The sequence below is a fragment of the Octodon degus genome, unplaced genomic scaffold (genome assembly GCF_000260255.1).
Source record: "Octodon degus isolate 3935 unplaced genomic scaffold, OctDeg1.0 scaffold00195, whole genome shotgun sequence".
NCBI lineage: Eukaryota > Metazoa > Chordata > Mammalia > Rodentia > Octodontidae > Octodon > Octodon degus.
The window spans coordinates 1,678,993-1,695,148 of record NW_004524771.1 but is presented as its reverse complement, the minus strand read 5'-3'; the positions used below and the strand labels follow the sequence as shown (position 1 = coordinate 1,695,148).

Sequence of the window (16,156 nt, the reverse complement as noted above, 5' to 3'; positions counted from 1 at the left end):
CCAGGCCTTCTTTGACAGACTGTTCCACCATCACCCTACCCTACAACTAAGCCTTGCATCCCACTCCAGGCACAGCTCCTCACAGAGGCCTATCTGTACCACCTTTCCCCTTGCCCACATACACATTTAGATCCTTCACTCTTCCTATGCATCCATCATGATCATTCTATTAAATATTTATTTCCCTTCTACACTGCAGAGCCTGAGGGGAGAGCTGATATGTTTTGTTTTGTTTTTTAGGGGACCTGCCTGCTAGCTCAGTTCTTTAAGTACCTGCTTTATGCAAACGCAGTCAGGTGCAGGATACCAAGGTTTGATACCCACCTCCACCTGTCTTAGCAGACCCATCCTTAAGGCAGCCTGAGCCAGCCAAAAAACAAAACAAAACAAAACAAAAAAAATCTTGTTTTGTTTTTTAATCTATGTTTGGAGCTTATGACCGAATACCTGTACTTTGACCTCATCAAATTTATTTTTTCAGAGAAGTGTGCTGTCTTCTGGGTAGACCATCAAGAATACAATTATCTTGATTGTATCACTGAAGGAAGAGAGGTACATCAAAATTATCACCTACCCTTGTTGAAGTCTGTTTACAGTCATTAGGGAGGCACTGACTGCATTTTTTCATGTCAGTCTCACTGTACAATGTGAAATACAATCATGATACAAGTCTTTCATCAAAAGCTTTTAGAAAAATCTAGGTAAACTTGGAACATTAGGTTTTCAAATATTTCCTAATGGTAGCTTTACCAGGACTTTGATAAGCCATCTTCTGAATGATGGAGAGAATACACCTGGAATTTTTTTGTCTTTTCAGTTGTCATCTTAGTCGCTTCTGGCTGCTGTAACAAAATACCACTGTGCATGGCTTAAAAAACAGATTACTTTTTCCATTGTGCAGAGGTTAGAAAACCCAATGAGGTTCAGTTTAAGGTAAAGTAGCTGACATGTAGCTTTGCTGTGTATGCTTCCTTGGCATTTTCTCAGTGGAATGCAGAGAGGGAGGGCACAGGGAGAGAAAGCTCTCTGGTGTCTCTTTTCATATGGACAATTGTATGGGATGAGGATACTGCCCAGGTGACCTCCTTTGACTTTACCCCCCAGAGGACCCATTTCCAAATACAGTCATAGGTAAGACTTAGGAATTTCAGAAGGACACAGTTTAGTCTGTAGTTCCAGTGAATTCTTATTGACGTATATAACTTTTTCTATTGGAATTATAATATACATCTTTCTTATAAAATAGGATCAGTGTGATTAAAAAAGCATTGCTGAAGTTATTTTATACTGTGGTCAAGACCTAATAGAATATTGGGAAATATTTGTTTATGTACTAAATTTTGTTTTTTAAAAAATTCAACAATAGAAACTGCTTAATTTTTCTAATTCTGGTTGTGTTTTTTCCTAATTGTGTGGTGTTAGATAGATACTTCATTTCCTTCTAAAAATAAGTATTGGTATGCCTCAAACATAGTAAGGTCTCCTAAATCCTTGGAGGCTTTGGCCTTCTTTCCAGTTTGGGGCAAAGTTAGATCATTTTCTAGGCTGCTGAAGCAGGTAAACACCATGGCAGTTAGCAGTTGCCCAGTTGAGGGCTGCTACTAAAGAGGTTGAACTATCTATCTAGTCTCTGTTTGCTAGTAAGATTGTATGTCTCATAGAGAGAACTATAGAATCTGTGAGTTCTGGCTTGTGTGTTCATCAGCTAGACTATCACAGCAATTATAAATAATGATCTGGATGATGCTGTATCAGGCATCAAGTTGTTTATTTTAATTGACAGAGTAAAGCCAGTAGATTTTCTTGTCTTGGAGTCTCAACACTGATAGCATCAAGCATCATAATCTTTCTACATGAACTGCTTTTGTAGAACATGCCATTGCAATACCTGACAGCATCCATTGTGTGTGTTAAGGAATTATGTGGTGAGGCTCCAGGCTGTTCATGGCTGCTTGATCCAACATCATCTGGATATCACATATAATTGCTGGGATACTAGGGTAATACATATAGTAACAGTTTTCTGTTGTCTTTGTTGTTGGTGCATGGAGTGTGTGTGTGTGTGTGTGTGTGTGTGTACACCACTTCTAAACCCACAAAATATAAAAAAACCCAAGATATGAAACTTGGGTCAGATGATGTTAGTAAAACATCTTGTACTTATTCTGGGGCAAAAATGGAGTAACAATATTTCTTTGTTTCATTGCTTATGTAGCACTCACCTTCAGAATTTACATTAAGAAGTTGCAGAATCTTGGGCTGGCCAAATAGCTCAGCAGATTGAAGTGCCTGCGATCCTCAGGCCTGCCGTGCTGGCCCTGCCGCCCCCCCCCCCCCCCCCAGCACACTGAGATGGCAATTGAGACTGGGTGTGGTGGTGCATACCTGTAATCCTAGCTCTTGGGAGGCTGTAAACAGGCGAATCACGGAGTCTGATCTAATAGTGAGATTCTGAACACTATGTAGACCCTTCCCCCAAAAAAAAAAACAAAAAGAAATTACAGAATCTTTCAGACAGTACATTACACAGGAATTAGGAAAAAAGTTTTAACTTGGCACTTCTTCCTAGAGCTCTACACTGTAATAGACAGTGGTTGAATGTAAAGTTTTTATTTCCCCCTAAACTAAGAAAAATAAACAATATCTTCTTTTGGAACCATATAGATAGGAAACCTAGAAGTTTTGACAAAGATCCTCATGGTCCTTCAAGTTAAAAAAAAAAAAAAAAAAGTTTGAAAAAAATGAGTCAGTGGGGCCAGGGAGATAGCTCAATAGAATAAGTGCTGGCCTGGCAAGCACAAGGGCCTGAGTTCAATCCCCAGTTCCTCAAAAAAAAAAAGAAAGTCAAATTTTGTTTTAGTCTTTGAAGATTGCTGTGACTGTGCAATTTAGTGGGTGATTTTATGTTTATAGTACTGTAATTCCTGTTGTAGTTACAGTGATTCCACAATGTACTTTATCTCCACTATTTTTTTAACCAAGTTTTTAAATTCATGAATGTATAATGTCTTTCTGTACATGTGCCATAGGCTAACATCACCTCCACTATTCTATACCAGGCCTGTGGTTTAATATCATATTGTCATACCGTGTGTTCTTTTTTTTTTTTTTTTTTTTTTTGCACAACCGGGGATTGAACTTAGGCCCTTGTGCTTGCCAGGCAAGCACTTATTCTACTGAGCTATCCCCCCAGCCCCTGTCATACCATATGAAGGATACTTCATATTCATTTCAACTTTGAAAAGCGAAAAGGAGTTTGTGTGATCAGTTTAAAGAAACATGGCCCATTTTTAGCAATCTGTTTCCATGGCAACTGAAACAGCAGCCAACCAGAGAGTTACAGAGTTCCTGTAAATTTCCAAGGCCAAGTGTTAAAAACATTCTCTTTATGGCCTAATACTTTAGATTAATACAGGAAACCTACATTGTGATAACTTAGATTAATGATAGTTTTACTGGCATTTGAGTTTTTATTTCAGTTTTGCTCTTTTAATTTCTAATGGAGGGCAAATGATGCGTTCTGAATTGTGAGACCTCTTTACAGCAAGATACAGTGGTTTAGAATTCCAGTCTCCCTGCCTAGAACCTTAATAAGGATGTAGTAAATGGTCTTGCACTGAAATGAAATGAAAGGCAGTAGTTCCTACTTAGTCTAACAAGTATTTTTTTTTTCAAACAGCAGTTGGCACAGTTTATTTTTAGTTAGCTTGATGTTACTTCGTAAATCAGAAGATATATTTTAATCATAATGTAAAAATTCCTGATGCACATACTGTTTACACCCTTAGATTTATGTGCACATTGTGTAAGTCTGCTTTTGTTCTAGATAGAAAATGATAATGGAAGTTTGCTTAATCGGTGCAGATAGCAAAGCTCTTATATTTAGTGTCTTCGCATTCCTTTTTTTAAAATTACATGAAGGAACTTACTTTATAATGGGAAAATTAGATCATTAAAAAAATAACCAAAACTATGTGATCTCTGGTTGCTACTTTTCAGTACCTGCAAGAATACTTAAGTTCTTTGGTTCTTCTTTAATGTAGCATAGATTTCATATAAATTATAAGGAGAAATGAAAAAAATTAGTACCTCCCACTTTTTCATGGTCTTCTTTACCTGATGGCCCATCGCCTCTCCAATTTAGTCTTATGTCTTCTATTCCTACCACCAACACCAATTCAAAAATAACCTCAGACCCCAAATTCACACAATGAAACAGTATTGGTTGGTCCCACAATAATATCTTCCTCAGAAAATCATTTTGGTGATTTATTCTTGTATGTGGCATTCTACTCTGTTTTCTTTAAAAAAAAAAAAAACTGTAAGTCAATTATTAACTACACCATATGAAATGAAGTAAAGCATGTTTTTAAACATCTGTATACGGTAAACATTATGAAAGATGCTAGATGTGTAAGGAAGAGATCTATTCCTAGGAAAATAAAACCCACCTAGAATTCAGTGTGATGGGAAATACATAGCTGTTACTATAGTTGTCAGACCATTAAAAGACAAAGGCAGGCATGGTGGTGTACATCTGTAATCCCAGCACTTGGTAGGCTGAGGCAGGAAGATTGCTGCAAATTTGAGACTAGCCTGAGACCAGCAAAATTGAGGGCCAGCCTGAACTGCATAGCAAGATCCTGTCTCAAAAAGACAAGGGGAAGGGGTATTTTGTAATCACAAAATTCCCAGCTTCCTTCTGTGGCAAAACATTTTGTCACTCCCCAAAAGAAAACTCCACAGCTATTAAGCAGTTGTTCCCATGTGCCCTTCCCTCAAGTCCCTGGCAGCCACCAGTCTGTACTCCTTATCTCTGGATTTGCATATTCTCAGTGTTTTGCATAAGTGGAATCATATAATATGTGACCTTTTGTGTCTGGCTTTTACTTAGTGTTTTCCAAGTTCATCCACATTTAGTACATAGCAACACCTAACTCCTTTGTATGTCTGAATAATACTCTATTGTATGCCTAGACCACAATTTTTTAATTCATCTTTGGATGACATTTGAACTGTGTCCATCAGTTGGCTCTTGTGGATAGTGTGGCTTTGAACTTGTGTGTGCATGTATTTGTTTGAGTACCTGTTATCAGTTCTCTGCACTTCGCCTATGAATGGAGTTGCTGGACTATAATTGTCCTTAACTAACATTTTATATAATAAGTGCTAGAGGGACCTGCTAAACATTCTAATTTTATATCTTAAGGTCTTTTTTCTGATAAAAAATGAGCCCCAATGAATGACTTGCTAATTTCCTGACTGACATCCCTTCAAGCCTCAAGTATTGCCTTTTCAGTTGGGTCATTTCCATAATAAATTATAATGTTTCCCTGCTTTTCATAGTCTCCGCTGATTACCTCACATCTTCTTTACTGGCCTGTCTTCCCCTACCTTACTTTCAGCAGATGACCTTTCTTTCTTTCTCTGAGAAAATAAAACCCATCATTAGGGAACTCCCTGGACATCTCAGATGAAATCCATGAGACTCCTACAACAATGAACAGTCCTCAGGGCCTTCCCGTGAGAATACAGCATTTCTTAATAAAAGGCATCTTTGGGTTGCTGAATCCCCTCCCCACAGCACTACAGGAATCTGCTGTCTTACTGTCCTCTTTTCTCTTTTATTCATACTCATTCTTTCCCTCTCTTGCTCTTCCTTAGATATGAACTTGCTGAAGAATCTTCCACCTGAAATTAGACATTTTTGACCTTCACTTTCTTGCATGCTTTCATTAACTGCACTCACATACCTGTCTGTCCTTTACTCCATATCCTTTCTTAGTCTTTTTTTTTTTTTTTTTTTTTTCAGAACCAGGGATTAAACTCAGGTCCTTGTGCTTGCCAGGCAAGCACTTATTCTACTGAGCTATCTCCCTGGCCCTTCCTTTTTTAGTCTAAATTAACCCATCATTCACAAAAGCAGCTCCTCTGGGTATTTGAAGCAGCAACATTTAACCCAATTGGTCAAGTTGTTTTCAACAAACACTTTTATGGACACTCTGCTGGCTCCTCTGCCCTCTGTCTTCTGACTGTCTTTGTGGCATCTTATGTTTGACCCATAGATGGGCTTTTAATTGTTGGCTTTCTGGTTTGGTTTGGTTTGGTTTGGTTTTGTTTTGTTTTGTTTTGTTTTGTTTTGTTTTTATTCTTGGGCCAAGGAGATAACTTAGTAGAATAAGTGTTTGCCTGGCAAGCACAATCCCTGGTACTGCAAAATAATAATAATAATTCTTAGTAGTACTTGTTTGTAGTGTATAATGATTACATCATGGGGACTTGGGACATGTGTGTAACATATCTTAATTCTTTTTGCTTATCTTTCTTCCCACTTTCTCTCCATCTATTCTTTTTTTTTTTGTTTGTTTGTTTGTTTGTTTGTTTGTTTTTGCGGAACCGGGGATTGAACTCAGGCCCTTTCGCTTGCCAGGCAAGCGCTTATTTTACTGAGCTATTTCCCCGGCCCTCCATCTCTTCTTTTATGTGTATGTATACTTTATTTTAACAAATAACTTTTTGAATAAAACATGGCTTCTTAAATTGATAAATTAACAGTACAGATAGTGATCTGTTTTAGTATACAGGCTCAGAAGGAAGCTCTTCAGAGTATAACTTTTTCCCTTTTGAGTACAAATGAGTTATTCATAGCAAAAAATTACAGTATCCTGAATCTGTACATTTTTTTTTAATCATCATGGTTTTATATTTGAGGGGTGGTTATCTTCACTAAGTGCCTAAAGTAATAGAACAGTAGCAATAATAACAGCTACCACCATTCTAAATATTTATTATAACTCTTGGATAAATTTGAGTCATTTGTAGAAAAATGTGTGCACCTAAGACCATACTGTTAAATGAAGTGAATTAGGCACAGCTTAAGTATTACATGGTTTCTCTTATATGAGAAAGCTAATATAAATAAACAGCAAACTAAAAATTGATAATAGGAAAAAGAGATCTTCTGCAAAAGGAAAGAATACCAAGAAATGGGGGGAGGGAAGGAAAGAGGATGAGAAAAAGAATTAAAATGTGTTATGTACATGTGCTACCTTCCAGTGAGAACTATAATCATTATGTACTGCAAACATGTGCTAGTTAAAAAATAAAAACAAAATAATACCTTTTTTTGTGTGTGTGGAACTGAGAATTGAACTCAGGCCCTTGTGCTTGCCAGGCAAACGCTTATTATCTACTGATATCTACTGAGCTATCTCCCCAGCCCCAAGAAAATACTTTCTGAGAAAAGTAAAAGTACTTCTTCGGTCCTTTTTCCTTTCAACCTAATTTTTTTTCAAGATGTGGTGTATCCATAAATAATAAAACACAATTGTTAGTCTGACCACTGAATAGCTGCCTGATAAAACATGAAAACAAGGATTAAACAGAGGCTAATGTATCCATCCTGTACCCAAACTCATAAGATTATATGAGGATGGTGGCCCTTCTAAATAGTCTTGTTTTTATTGAATCAGGCCCCTCACTTAATCCTATTTAAACAATACATGATAAAATTTTGCCACACTTTTTTTATTCTCTTTAATGAAACTGAAACCAGAACCTTCTAGTCACTTCAGAGTTCATACAAAGTCGTTCTAGATTATTCTGTTGTTATCCACCCATATGTTTGCTTCTGGTGCACCCAACCTTTACCTAACTTCTGAGGTTTTTGGCTTCCCCCCGCCCAAAAAAAAAAAAAACAAAACAAAAACAGATTGTGGGGCTTTGAGAGTCTACAGTTCAAATCTTCCCAAATCTCTGTGATTTGATTCTGCAATTTGTCCTATCCATTTGTAATTAAATAATGTGCATTTGGATCCTTTCTCTTGCACAGAGCTGTTTATCTCTCCACCTCATCCCCACACTCCTCCTACTCCATTGTTGAACTCTAGCTATTCATAGAGTGTTTCTAAGACCATGGCTGTCTGCCATTCTGTTTCCCAGAAAATGTCATTTCTGCCTTGTCTTTGTAATACATAATCCTTAGATGTTCCCTACAAAACTCCCTGGGCCAAAGCTTTGCTTTGTTTTATCAGAACTTTCTGATAAACTTTCTGCTGAACTGCTTGCTGTATCATGTGTCTGTTCTTGTAGAGCGAAAAAATTCTGCCTTATATTAAGGGAACATTCAAGTACTGTACTATTTGAAACAAAAGAGAAAAATGTGCATCATCTTGATTCAAAAAGCAGCTAAAATTTTTCAGTTGGGTTTCAAGAATTAATCATAGAAATTACTGTATTTTAGATGCTTCACACTGGAAACTAATCTTAAGATGTTGTCACTTTAAACTATTTAAGGAGCAGGGAAAAGTAAACTCTTTGTGCTATTAAGAATCCCATTTCCAATTTATCATCAGATGAGCAACTTTTTTGAAATGATTAATATCAAATTTGGCTTGTATAAGAATAGAATACGTTCAACACACTTCTGACATACTGTTTTTATCTGTTGTAATAAAGAATAAGCATTATGTAAAATTTTCAAAATGGTGAACATTTTTCTCCTTGTTGACATGTAATAGGAAACCATGACTGTTAGCCCTAAGAAATAATAAAACATCACCTTGGGAAATATTCAATAATGAAATAGTTATGTCTCTGTGATGTCACACAACTATTATAATTTCCAAAATGGCTACAGAAGATACTAAATGTCAGCTGACTTGCTCGGAGCTTAAAGGCTATGATGTCATTAGCCCAGGAAGCCCAGTAGCACAGTTATCTACTCAGCAATGCACAGGGGGAAAAGGTCCTCAGGTTCAGTTTTCGTACATGAGGCCATTGCCAAGGGAGACTGGCTTCTTAGGCAGCTGTGCCACCAGCACCGTAGGATAGTGAGTTGGACCAGTATCTAGTCTTCAGCTGCAGAAATGAAATCTTGTCAGCACATACATTGTGTGTCAACTTTTCCAGAGATCAGCCAGTATAACAGCATAGTCAGTGCTGTTAAGAACTATAGCTGTGTTAGTAACATTAAGTATTCTGAGTCTTCTCTCCCTCCATAGGGATGGAAGCACCCTAGGCTGAATATGGGGGCTGCAAAAGGAGGGAGAGAAGGAGGGAGGAGGTCTGCTTGATAACTTGAGCCCACAACTATGAATGTCTCTGATCACTAGAAGAGTTGGGGTCTCTATTTTCAGGGTCCTTTTCTACTATACTAGACAAGTACCAACAAATTCTCTACAAATTCCATCTTGCAATGTTGAAAGACACTTAGGCTATCTTCATCATTCAAGTTTGCTCTTCCTGGCCTTGGATGTTCTGCCTATGAGGTGCAGCCATCTGTTGTCATTTATTACAACTACGTTTTTTGTAGAATGAGAAAAGAAAATTTATACTTTCTAAAATTATAAGCTTAAACTTTTTTACTGGCACATTTTAAACTGATAGTTGTTCTCAGAATAGCCTTGTCAAGTTTTTAGTGGCAGATTGTATTTGATGTGAACAATAATTGTGTTTGGTCTGCCTTTTTGAGACAGGGTCTTGCTGTGGAGTTAAGGCTGGCCTTTGACTCATTATGTAAGCCAGGCTGGCCTCAAGCTCCTGACAATCTTTGTGGAACAGCCTCCAAAGTAATGGGAGTACAGGTGTACACCACCACACCTGGTTGTTTTGTTTTAAAATGGGTCCTTGCTCTGTTGCTCAGGTTGGCTTCATCCTCTTGAATACTTGAGATTATGAGCATGCATTACCATGCCTGGCTTATAATTGTGTTTTAAAATTTATCACAAGTGGCAGTATATTTTCTGGTCTGTGATACCATGTTCGCTTCTCCTCAGCCTGTCTGTCTGTCTGTCTGTCTGTCTCCCTCCCTCCCTGTCCCAGTTTCCCTCCTCCCTTTTTTTCCCTTCTCTTATGCTCAGGATTGAACCAGGGCCTCACATGCTTGGCAGATGCTGTTATTGAAATACATACATTCTGAGTGTACCTGAGTTTCTTGTTAAGACATTGTACTCATAATCAATATCATGTGTTTATTATTGTTTATGTTGTTAGTGTAGATGAAAAAGGAAAGGGTGGGTTACCAACAGACCCAGCTACATGACCAGATACTTGCAAGTCTGCTTTCCTCCACTCACATTCCTCTCAGAGTCTTTGTTTAAAACCTGATTTTCCCCTCGCGGGTGCTACTGCTCTTTCCCACGGGTTTGCATTCCATCAATACCATATTACAGCATACCATATAGGTATGGCTAAGCAAATCAATGTGCCTCGGTGGGGGGGGGGAGCTGCTGCTTACAACTGTTTTTTAAGTAATATTTGCAGTGTGAAGTTCTTGCTTCTTGGAAAGTTGTATGGGTAATTTTGAGAGCATTAATTGGGAAGAAACAAGTAAGATGACATAACTAGGCTTGTTTGACAACATAAAAAAATTGGGTAGAAATGCAAATGGTTGCATTTGTATTTTAACAGTCGGTGACTAGTGCCTGTAACATTGTGATCTAAGAGCAAATGTGTATTGGCTTTGTTTCTGCTTACTGGCATGGAGCTCCTAAAACCTTAAGATTTCCTGAGTAACCGAGGTGATATGAGCATCTTTTGTTATATTTTATCTTACTTTTTTTTTTTTTAAATGTGTTTAGTACAGGGTCTGCAGGGTCTCATTACACAGGTAGTGATCCTCCTGTTTTCAGCCTCCAAGCAGTGGGATTGCAGGCATGCACCACCACACCCAGTCTCTTATCTTACTTCTTGACATAAAAACTTCTAAGATTCTTGGAATCTCCAGGATGACAAGAGAATTTTTGATATGCTAAGTAATGCCAGGTAATTGGAGGCCTTTAGAGGTCTTCAGGGAAGAGACAGGATGAGAAAAAGGATGGTATGACTAGGGAGGTCCTATGAGTTTTATGCTTCTTTCCCCTACCTTGTCCTATGCATCTCTTCCATTTGGTTGTCGCTGAATTGCAATTCTAGAACCTGAGAAGGGTGTTAAGGGAATCCCAAAAATTGTAGCATGAGTGGCCTAGACTAGTGTTGTTTGAAATGGGGGCAGTCTTGTGAGTCTGACCCTAACCACATGTACTTGGTGTCAGAGTCAGAAAATGGATTGATATAGGCAAAACACACATACATGTGGTATCAGAAGTGTTGGGACTAAAAAGAAGTCAGAGCAAAATATGTTCTTACGATAATAGACAGCTTCTCACACCAGTAAGAGTGTGGTTTCTATTCATCAGTGACACAGCAAGAGAACTGCTCTTCTGGTACAGGAAGGCTCCCAAAATGACCAGTACTTCTAGCATTATCAAGCTGTTGTCATCTGTGTTGGTTTGCACATGTGTACATCATTCAGATATGCCAGCTACCCAAAAAATGTACTGTGCTTGGTACATTTGTCTTATAGGTATACAAAGTGTTAGAGAGTTTATTTTTGTTTGTTTCAAAACAAAAATAGTGACTTCATGTGTTTGTTATCCTTTCTTTTTGACACCTTTGAGGATCCCCCTTACAAAAAAAAAAAAAAAAAAAAGCTACCGTAGCTGGATCCTCGACAGGGACTGCATGCTCCAAAGTGCCCACTTCTGAGCTGAGGAATCACTCCAACACCTCTTCTCAAGTTCCTTTCCTTGGGATCCTGACTCTTATGTATGACCATTCTAAGTGCCACCGAGGATAAATTTTAGTATTCATAGAAGGATGTTAAAGAAGGCAGGTGTTTGGGTGCTGTCACATCCACAATTATTATTTTTGCCCTTGGCATACACTATCCTCCATAACCTGGATCTAGGAGATCTTTGTTAGCATACAGCTAACTGAAAACCTCACAAAACATTTTAAAGTTAGAAACATGTAAGTTCTATTTAAACTTGTTCAACTTGTCTTTTGCTTTATTAATAAAATCTTACATCAGTTGGCTTCAGTTCTAAATGAGATCTCAGTGAGGCTTTGTGGTCCTGTGGTCCCCAAACAAGCAAAACCCCAAAAAATCACATTTCTGTATTCAGTAAAGTATAACATTAACATCTAGTAAGAATAAGAAAATATTTGAAAAAGTCATTTTACAGTTTAGGCCCTTTTTGAAGCATGTATCGGATTGAGCTCTGCTCCGCAATGAGCACAAGACCAAGCCCAGCAAAGCTGTCAGAGCCATGGTCCTTGCACCTTCGGGATCTACTCCAAGCAGAAGACACTGACCACATGGACTGTACTTTGAGCCAGGCCTGGTTCCACCATCCCCTTCTCCTTAGGAATTTCACTGTTTTCTCTCCACAATTAAAAAAACACATAGGTTTTGGGGAATTTTTGTTTGTCTGTTGGTTTGTTCTTTTTGTGTGTCAGCAGCCCTTAAACCAACCCTTAATGATCCTAACTTGGTTTCCATCCGTGGTGTGAAACAAAAATGAAAATGGAAACTTAAAATTTAATGTAAGGCTAACCAGGAAAAATATTTTTAACATCACCTCATGCATTCTTCATTTTAAAAGTAGGCTTATTTTCCATATAAAAAATATAGATATTATAAAATGAATATGCTTAAGAATTCTAGAAAAGAAGTTTGGATTAGATTTGGCAAGCTTAATGCCCATGTTTCATTACATAATGTATTGTTACCTACCAGTTCTAATAATTTACTTTGTTTTATTAAAATGATAAGTTGTCAGTTGATTTTTTTTGAACTTTTAGAATAAGACATGTATGTTTGTACATAAATTGGTAAAATTAAATTCTTAATTTGGAAATTTTCCTTTGGATCATTAGTAATATTTATAGATCTGATTTTTATGAAGGTAGGCCTCATTAAAGTCACTTAAAACATATTCCTGATGGAAGCCAGGTATGGTAGTACAGATCTGTAATACAAACACTGAGAGGCTGAGGCAGAAAGATTCCAAGTTCAAGCCCACCTTGGGCAACCTAACTTAGACTGTCTCAAAAAAAGTTAATAAATAAAATGGGTGGGGCATAGAGTTCAAAGCAAAGGCCCTGGATTTATTTCCCAGTATTGAGCAAGGATAGAAAGGATTCATGATAGGATAAATGCCTCCAAACAAGCCAGTCTTTCCTTAAAGTAAATTTTTGCTGTTAGCCATTAAAAAAAAAAAAAAAAACTCTAAAGAACATTTTTTTTTAACTCTAAAGAACATTAAAGAAGCTTACATCGCTCTTTCTCTGAGTGAAACTTCTTTATTTCTATTTATTTTCTGAGTACCATGTGAATACATTTAAATAGAAAGTAGTTAGCTTTAGTCAGCAAATTAAGATTGTTAACTAAACAGAATACTACACTGGGTGGGTCCAGGGATATAGCTCAGTGGAATAAGCGCCTGCCTGGCAAGCCCAAGGTCCTGAGTTCAGTCTCCCATACAAAAGAAAAAAGAAACAAAGAAGAAGAAAAAAAAAAAAAATACTGCAGTGAGTAAACTTTAGAGTTCACCCAACAGACAGAATCACAAAATTACTTTCTTTTTGAAATTGGATAGTACCAGGTAATATTCTTATTTGGTTATGAAATAATGCTTAATAAGGCTTAACAGTATCCCCTCCAGAACTGGTACAAAAATCACGTTTTGATTTTTGATGGAGATTTGGCTATTTTGAACCATGCTGCTTATGGACATGGAAGGACAAGCTTTTATGTGTACATATTTTTTCAGTTTGTTTCTCTTGGAATTCTATCTAGGAACAAAAATTACTGGGTGATGTAATAATTCTATATGTAATTCCTGTGGTGATTATTTTTCTTTCCACAGTGCTCCAGCTAAGGCTGCAACAAAGGAGGACAAGAGAACAACTAGTGGACCAGGGCATCATGCCACGTAAGACTGCCACATCACTGTCATGCCTGGGGTGCTGTAGCAAGATGGGAATGTCCAAAGAGACTATGTACCCCACTTACCTTCCCTCCAGTCACCAGTCACCAGCTGAATTATTGGGGGTGTCTGGCATCAACAGTGTCAGCCTAAGAGAATCATATAGAATATGTGGTATAAAGAACATCATTAAGACACTAAAAATTCTTATCCAAACTTTAGTGTTTGTTTTAGTTTTTAGTTAATTGAAGCAGCCACTCCATTTGTGAAGCTGAGATTATAAAAGGCGAAAGATTTATACGATCTGAAGAGAAACCGGAGTATTAGAATTGAGATTAGACTTGTAAAAGTAACATAGTAAAATTCACAACTATGTCCTACTTAAATTGACTTAATTTATATTAATTTATCTTTGGTGCTATGCTGTCATTTATGTAAGTAAATGTATCTCAGTTGTAAGACTGGTAACCATTCTATTTATAATCAATAAAGTCTTTTTGGTCCAAGTACAGGCATTGCCTAAGTATCTCTAGAATTCATTCCTTTCGAGAGATTTTAGAGTTCGTTAATTTTGGAATATTTGTCTGAGCTGTTTCTTTACCTTTAATCACTAGCTGTGGAAGATTTTTATATTTTATAGGAGAATGGTTGTTTTATGTGACTACAGGATTATTTATCTGAGTTTTATCTAAAAATTTTTTCCAAGAGTTAACCTATTAGAAATTATAAAATGAATGTATACTTCCCAGTCTTGTAAATCATTAGAAATTAGCCTATAAATCATTTAATGGTTTATAGTAAGAAATTATTTTTCTCTGCAGTAGGTTTTTCTTTTTATCCCAGTACAACTTTTTCTGGACTGCTATTAATTGGCTACCTAAATATTTTAAAACTAATATTGCAGTAGATAACTTGATATGCTACTACTTGAAGTACTACTGGATAATCTGCCACATTTCTTCACCACATTGATCTCTGTGACCCAATCAATCAAACAGGATCAAGTTTTTGATAGTTAATACACCACTGTTTTTGAGAGCTGGTCTCTACACAAACCTTTCTGGGTTGGGATCCTGAGGTTCTCTGTAGTACTTCAAGTATCAGGTGCTGAAAATTTTGACAGGCTGAATGGTCAAGTCTGATAAGCCCAAGGAATCTTAGTCCTACAATATATGCCATCCACTCACCTGACCATGGATATACATGCAGGTTGTTGTCAGGCAGTGGTGGATATATACAAAACAGATTTTTTTTCATGTTATGTAATAGAAGTGTTGTAGTAGGTCATGTTTTGGTAAGTACCCTCTTGGAGAGATCCCAGAATATTTAATACACTGGCAGTTTTAGAGTCACTGTGTCTTGAGACTTAATTACATTGTATCCTAGAAAGAATATAAACCTCTCAAATACAAACTCTTCAACTTAAACTCCACTTTGACCACTATCTAATTCTGTGACCTCAAAAAATTCACTCACTGTCTTTGAGCCTTTCATCTATTCTGCAAGGTTGTTATGAAGATCAACAGCAATAAACTGTGCCTTGTCCTGGCATTGTAGGTTCTGAATAAATGGTACCTCAGATCTCTTAGACCTGGAGTGCTATATGTCCTAGTGTTCAAGTATAGATTCCTTTTGAGGATATTTAGACTTTTTTCCAGTGTCATATATGGCCATTAATACCAAAAACATATCAAGGCATCAGACATTTTCCTGAGCAATGGAAATTTGTTCTAGTAGTGGTGAAAAATCATCTGATCAGTGTTTGCTTGCATTATATATTCAATTCCTATTTAAAATGTCTACTTTAGTTGTGAAATACATAAATTTAAGTCTGCTGTAACATTTGAAGTTTCAAATTCTGCACATCTGAAAAAAAAAAAATAAATGGAACTACAGACGTGCGCTAAGAGGATTATCAACACAATATACTGGGCTGAAATATAAACTCTTTTATTTATACTGTGTAAACTGTTTTCTCTTCACAGCTTTGAAGAGCCCAGCAGCATTCCATGAACAGATAAAAAGCTTGGAACGAGCCAGAGTAAGAATTTCTGCTTTTCTGCTTTATTCCAAAAATGCTCAGCTTTTCTGCTTTATTCCAAAGTACCTGTGTACAAGTAGCAGTCTTAATTATAAATGCATTAAAAGAAGTGATGCAGTGTCTCTTCAAGGCACACAGTGTACATAAAGGACATGTATATGGCACAGTTTCATCTTAAAGGTTTGTAGAAAATACATGACATTTAAATTTGGTTCTTTTGGGGGCCTGCCCATTAGCTCAGGTGTTTAAGTGCCTGCTGAAACAAAGCAGTCAGGCTTAGGATGCTGTGTTTCGATCCCCTCATCCTCAAGTCAAACCAAACCTGCCCTGAAGGCAACCTAAGTGGCCCTAAATAAATAAATAA

The 16,156-nt window shown here is 37.1% G+C and overlaps 1 protein-coding gene across 7 annotated transcripts in view; it reads left to right on the top strand.

Annotated features, from left to right (window-relative positions):
• The window catches only part of Mkl2 (MKL1/myocardin like 2), a 235,419-nt gene that overhangs the window by 163,095 nt on the left and 56,168 nt on the right, over positions 1-16,156 (top strand). For all 7 annotated transcript variants that reach the window (XM_023704379.1, XM_023704374.1, XM_023704378.1 and 4 more), the window contains 2 exons: positions 13,692-13,757; positions 15,737-15,792. In XM_023704379.1, coding sequence (XP_023560147.1) covers positions 13,692-13,757; positions 15,737-15,792 — 122 coding nt within the window. The remainder of the gene's footprint in view (positions 1-13,691; positions 13,758-15,736; positions 15,793-16,156) is intronic.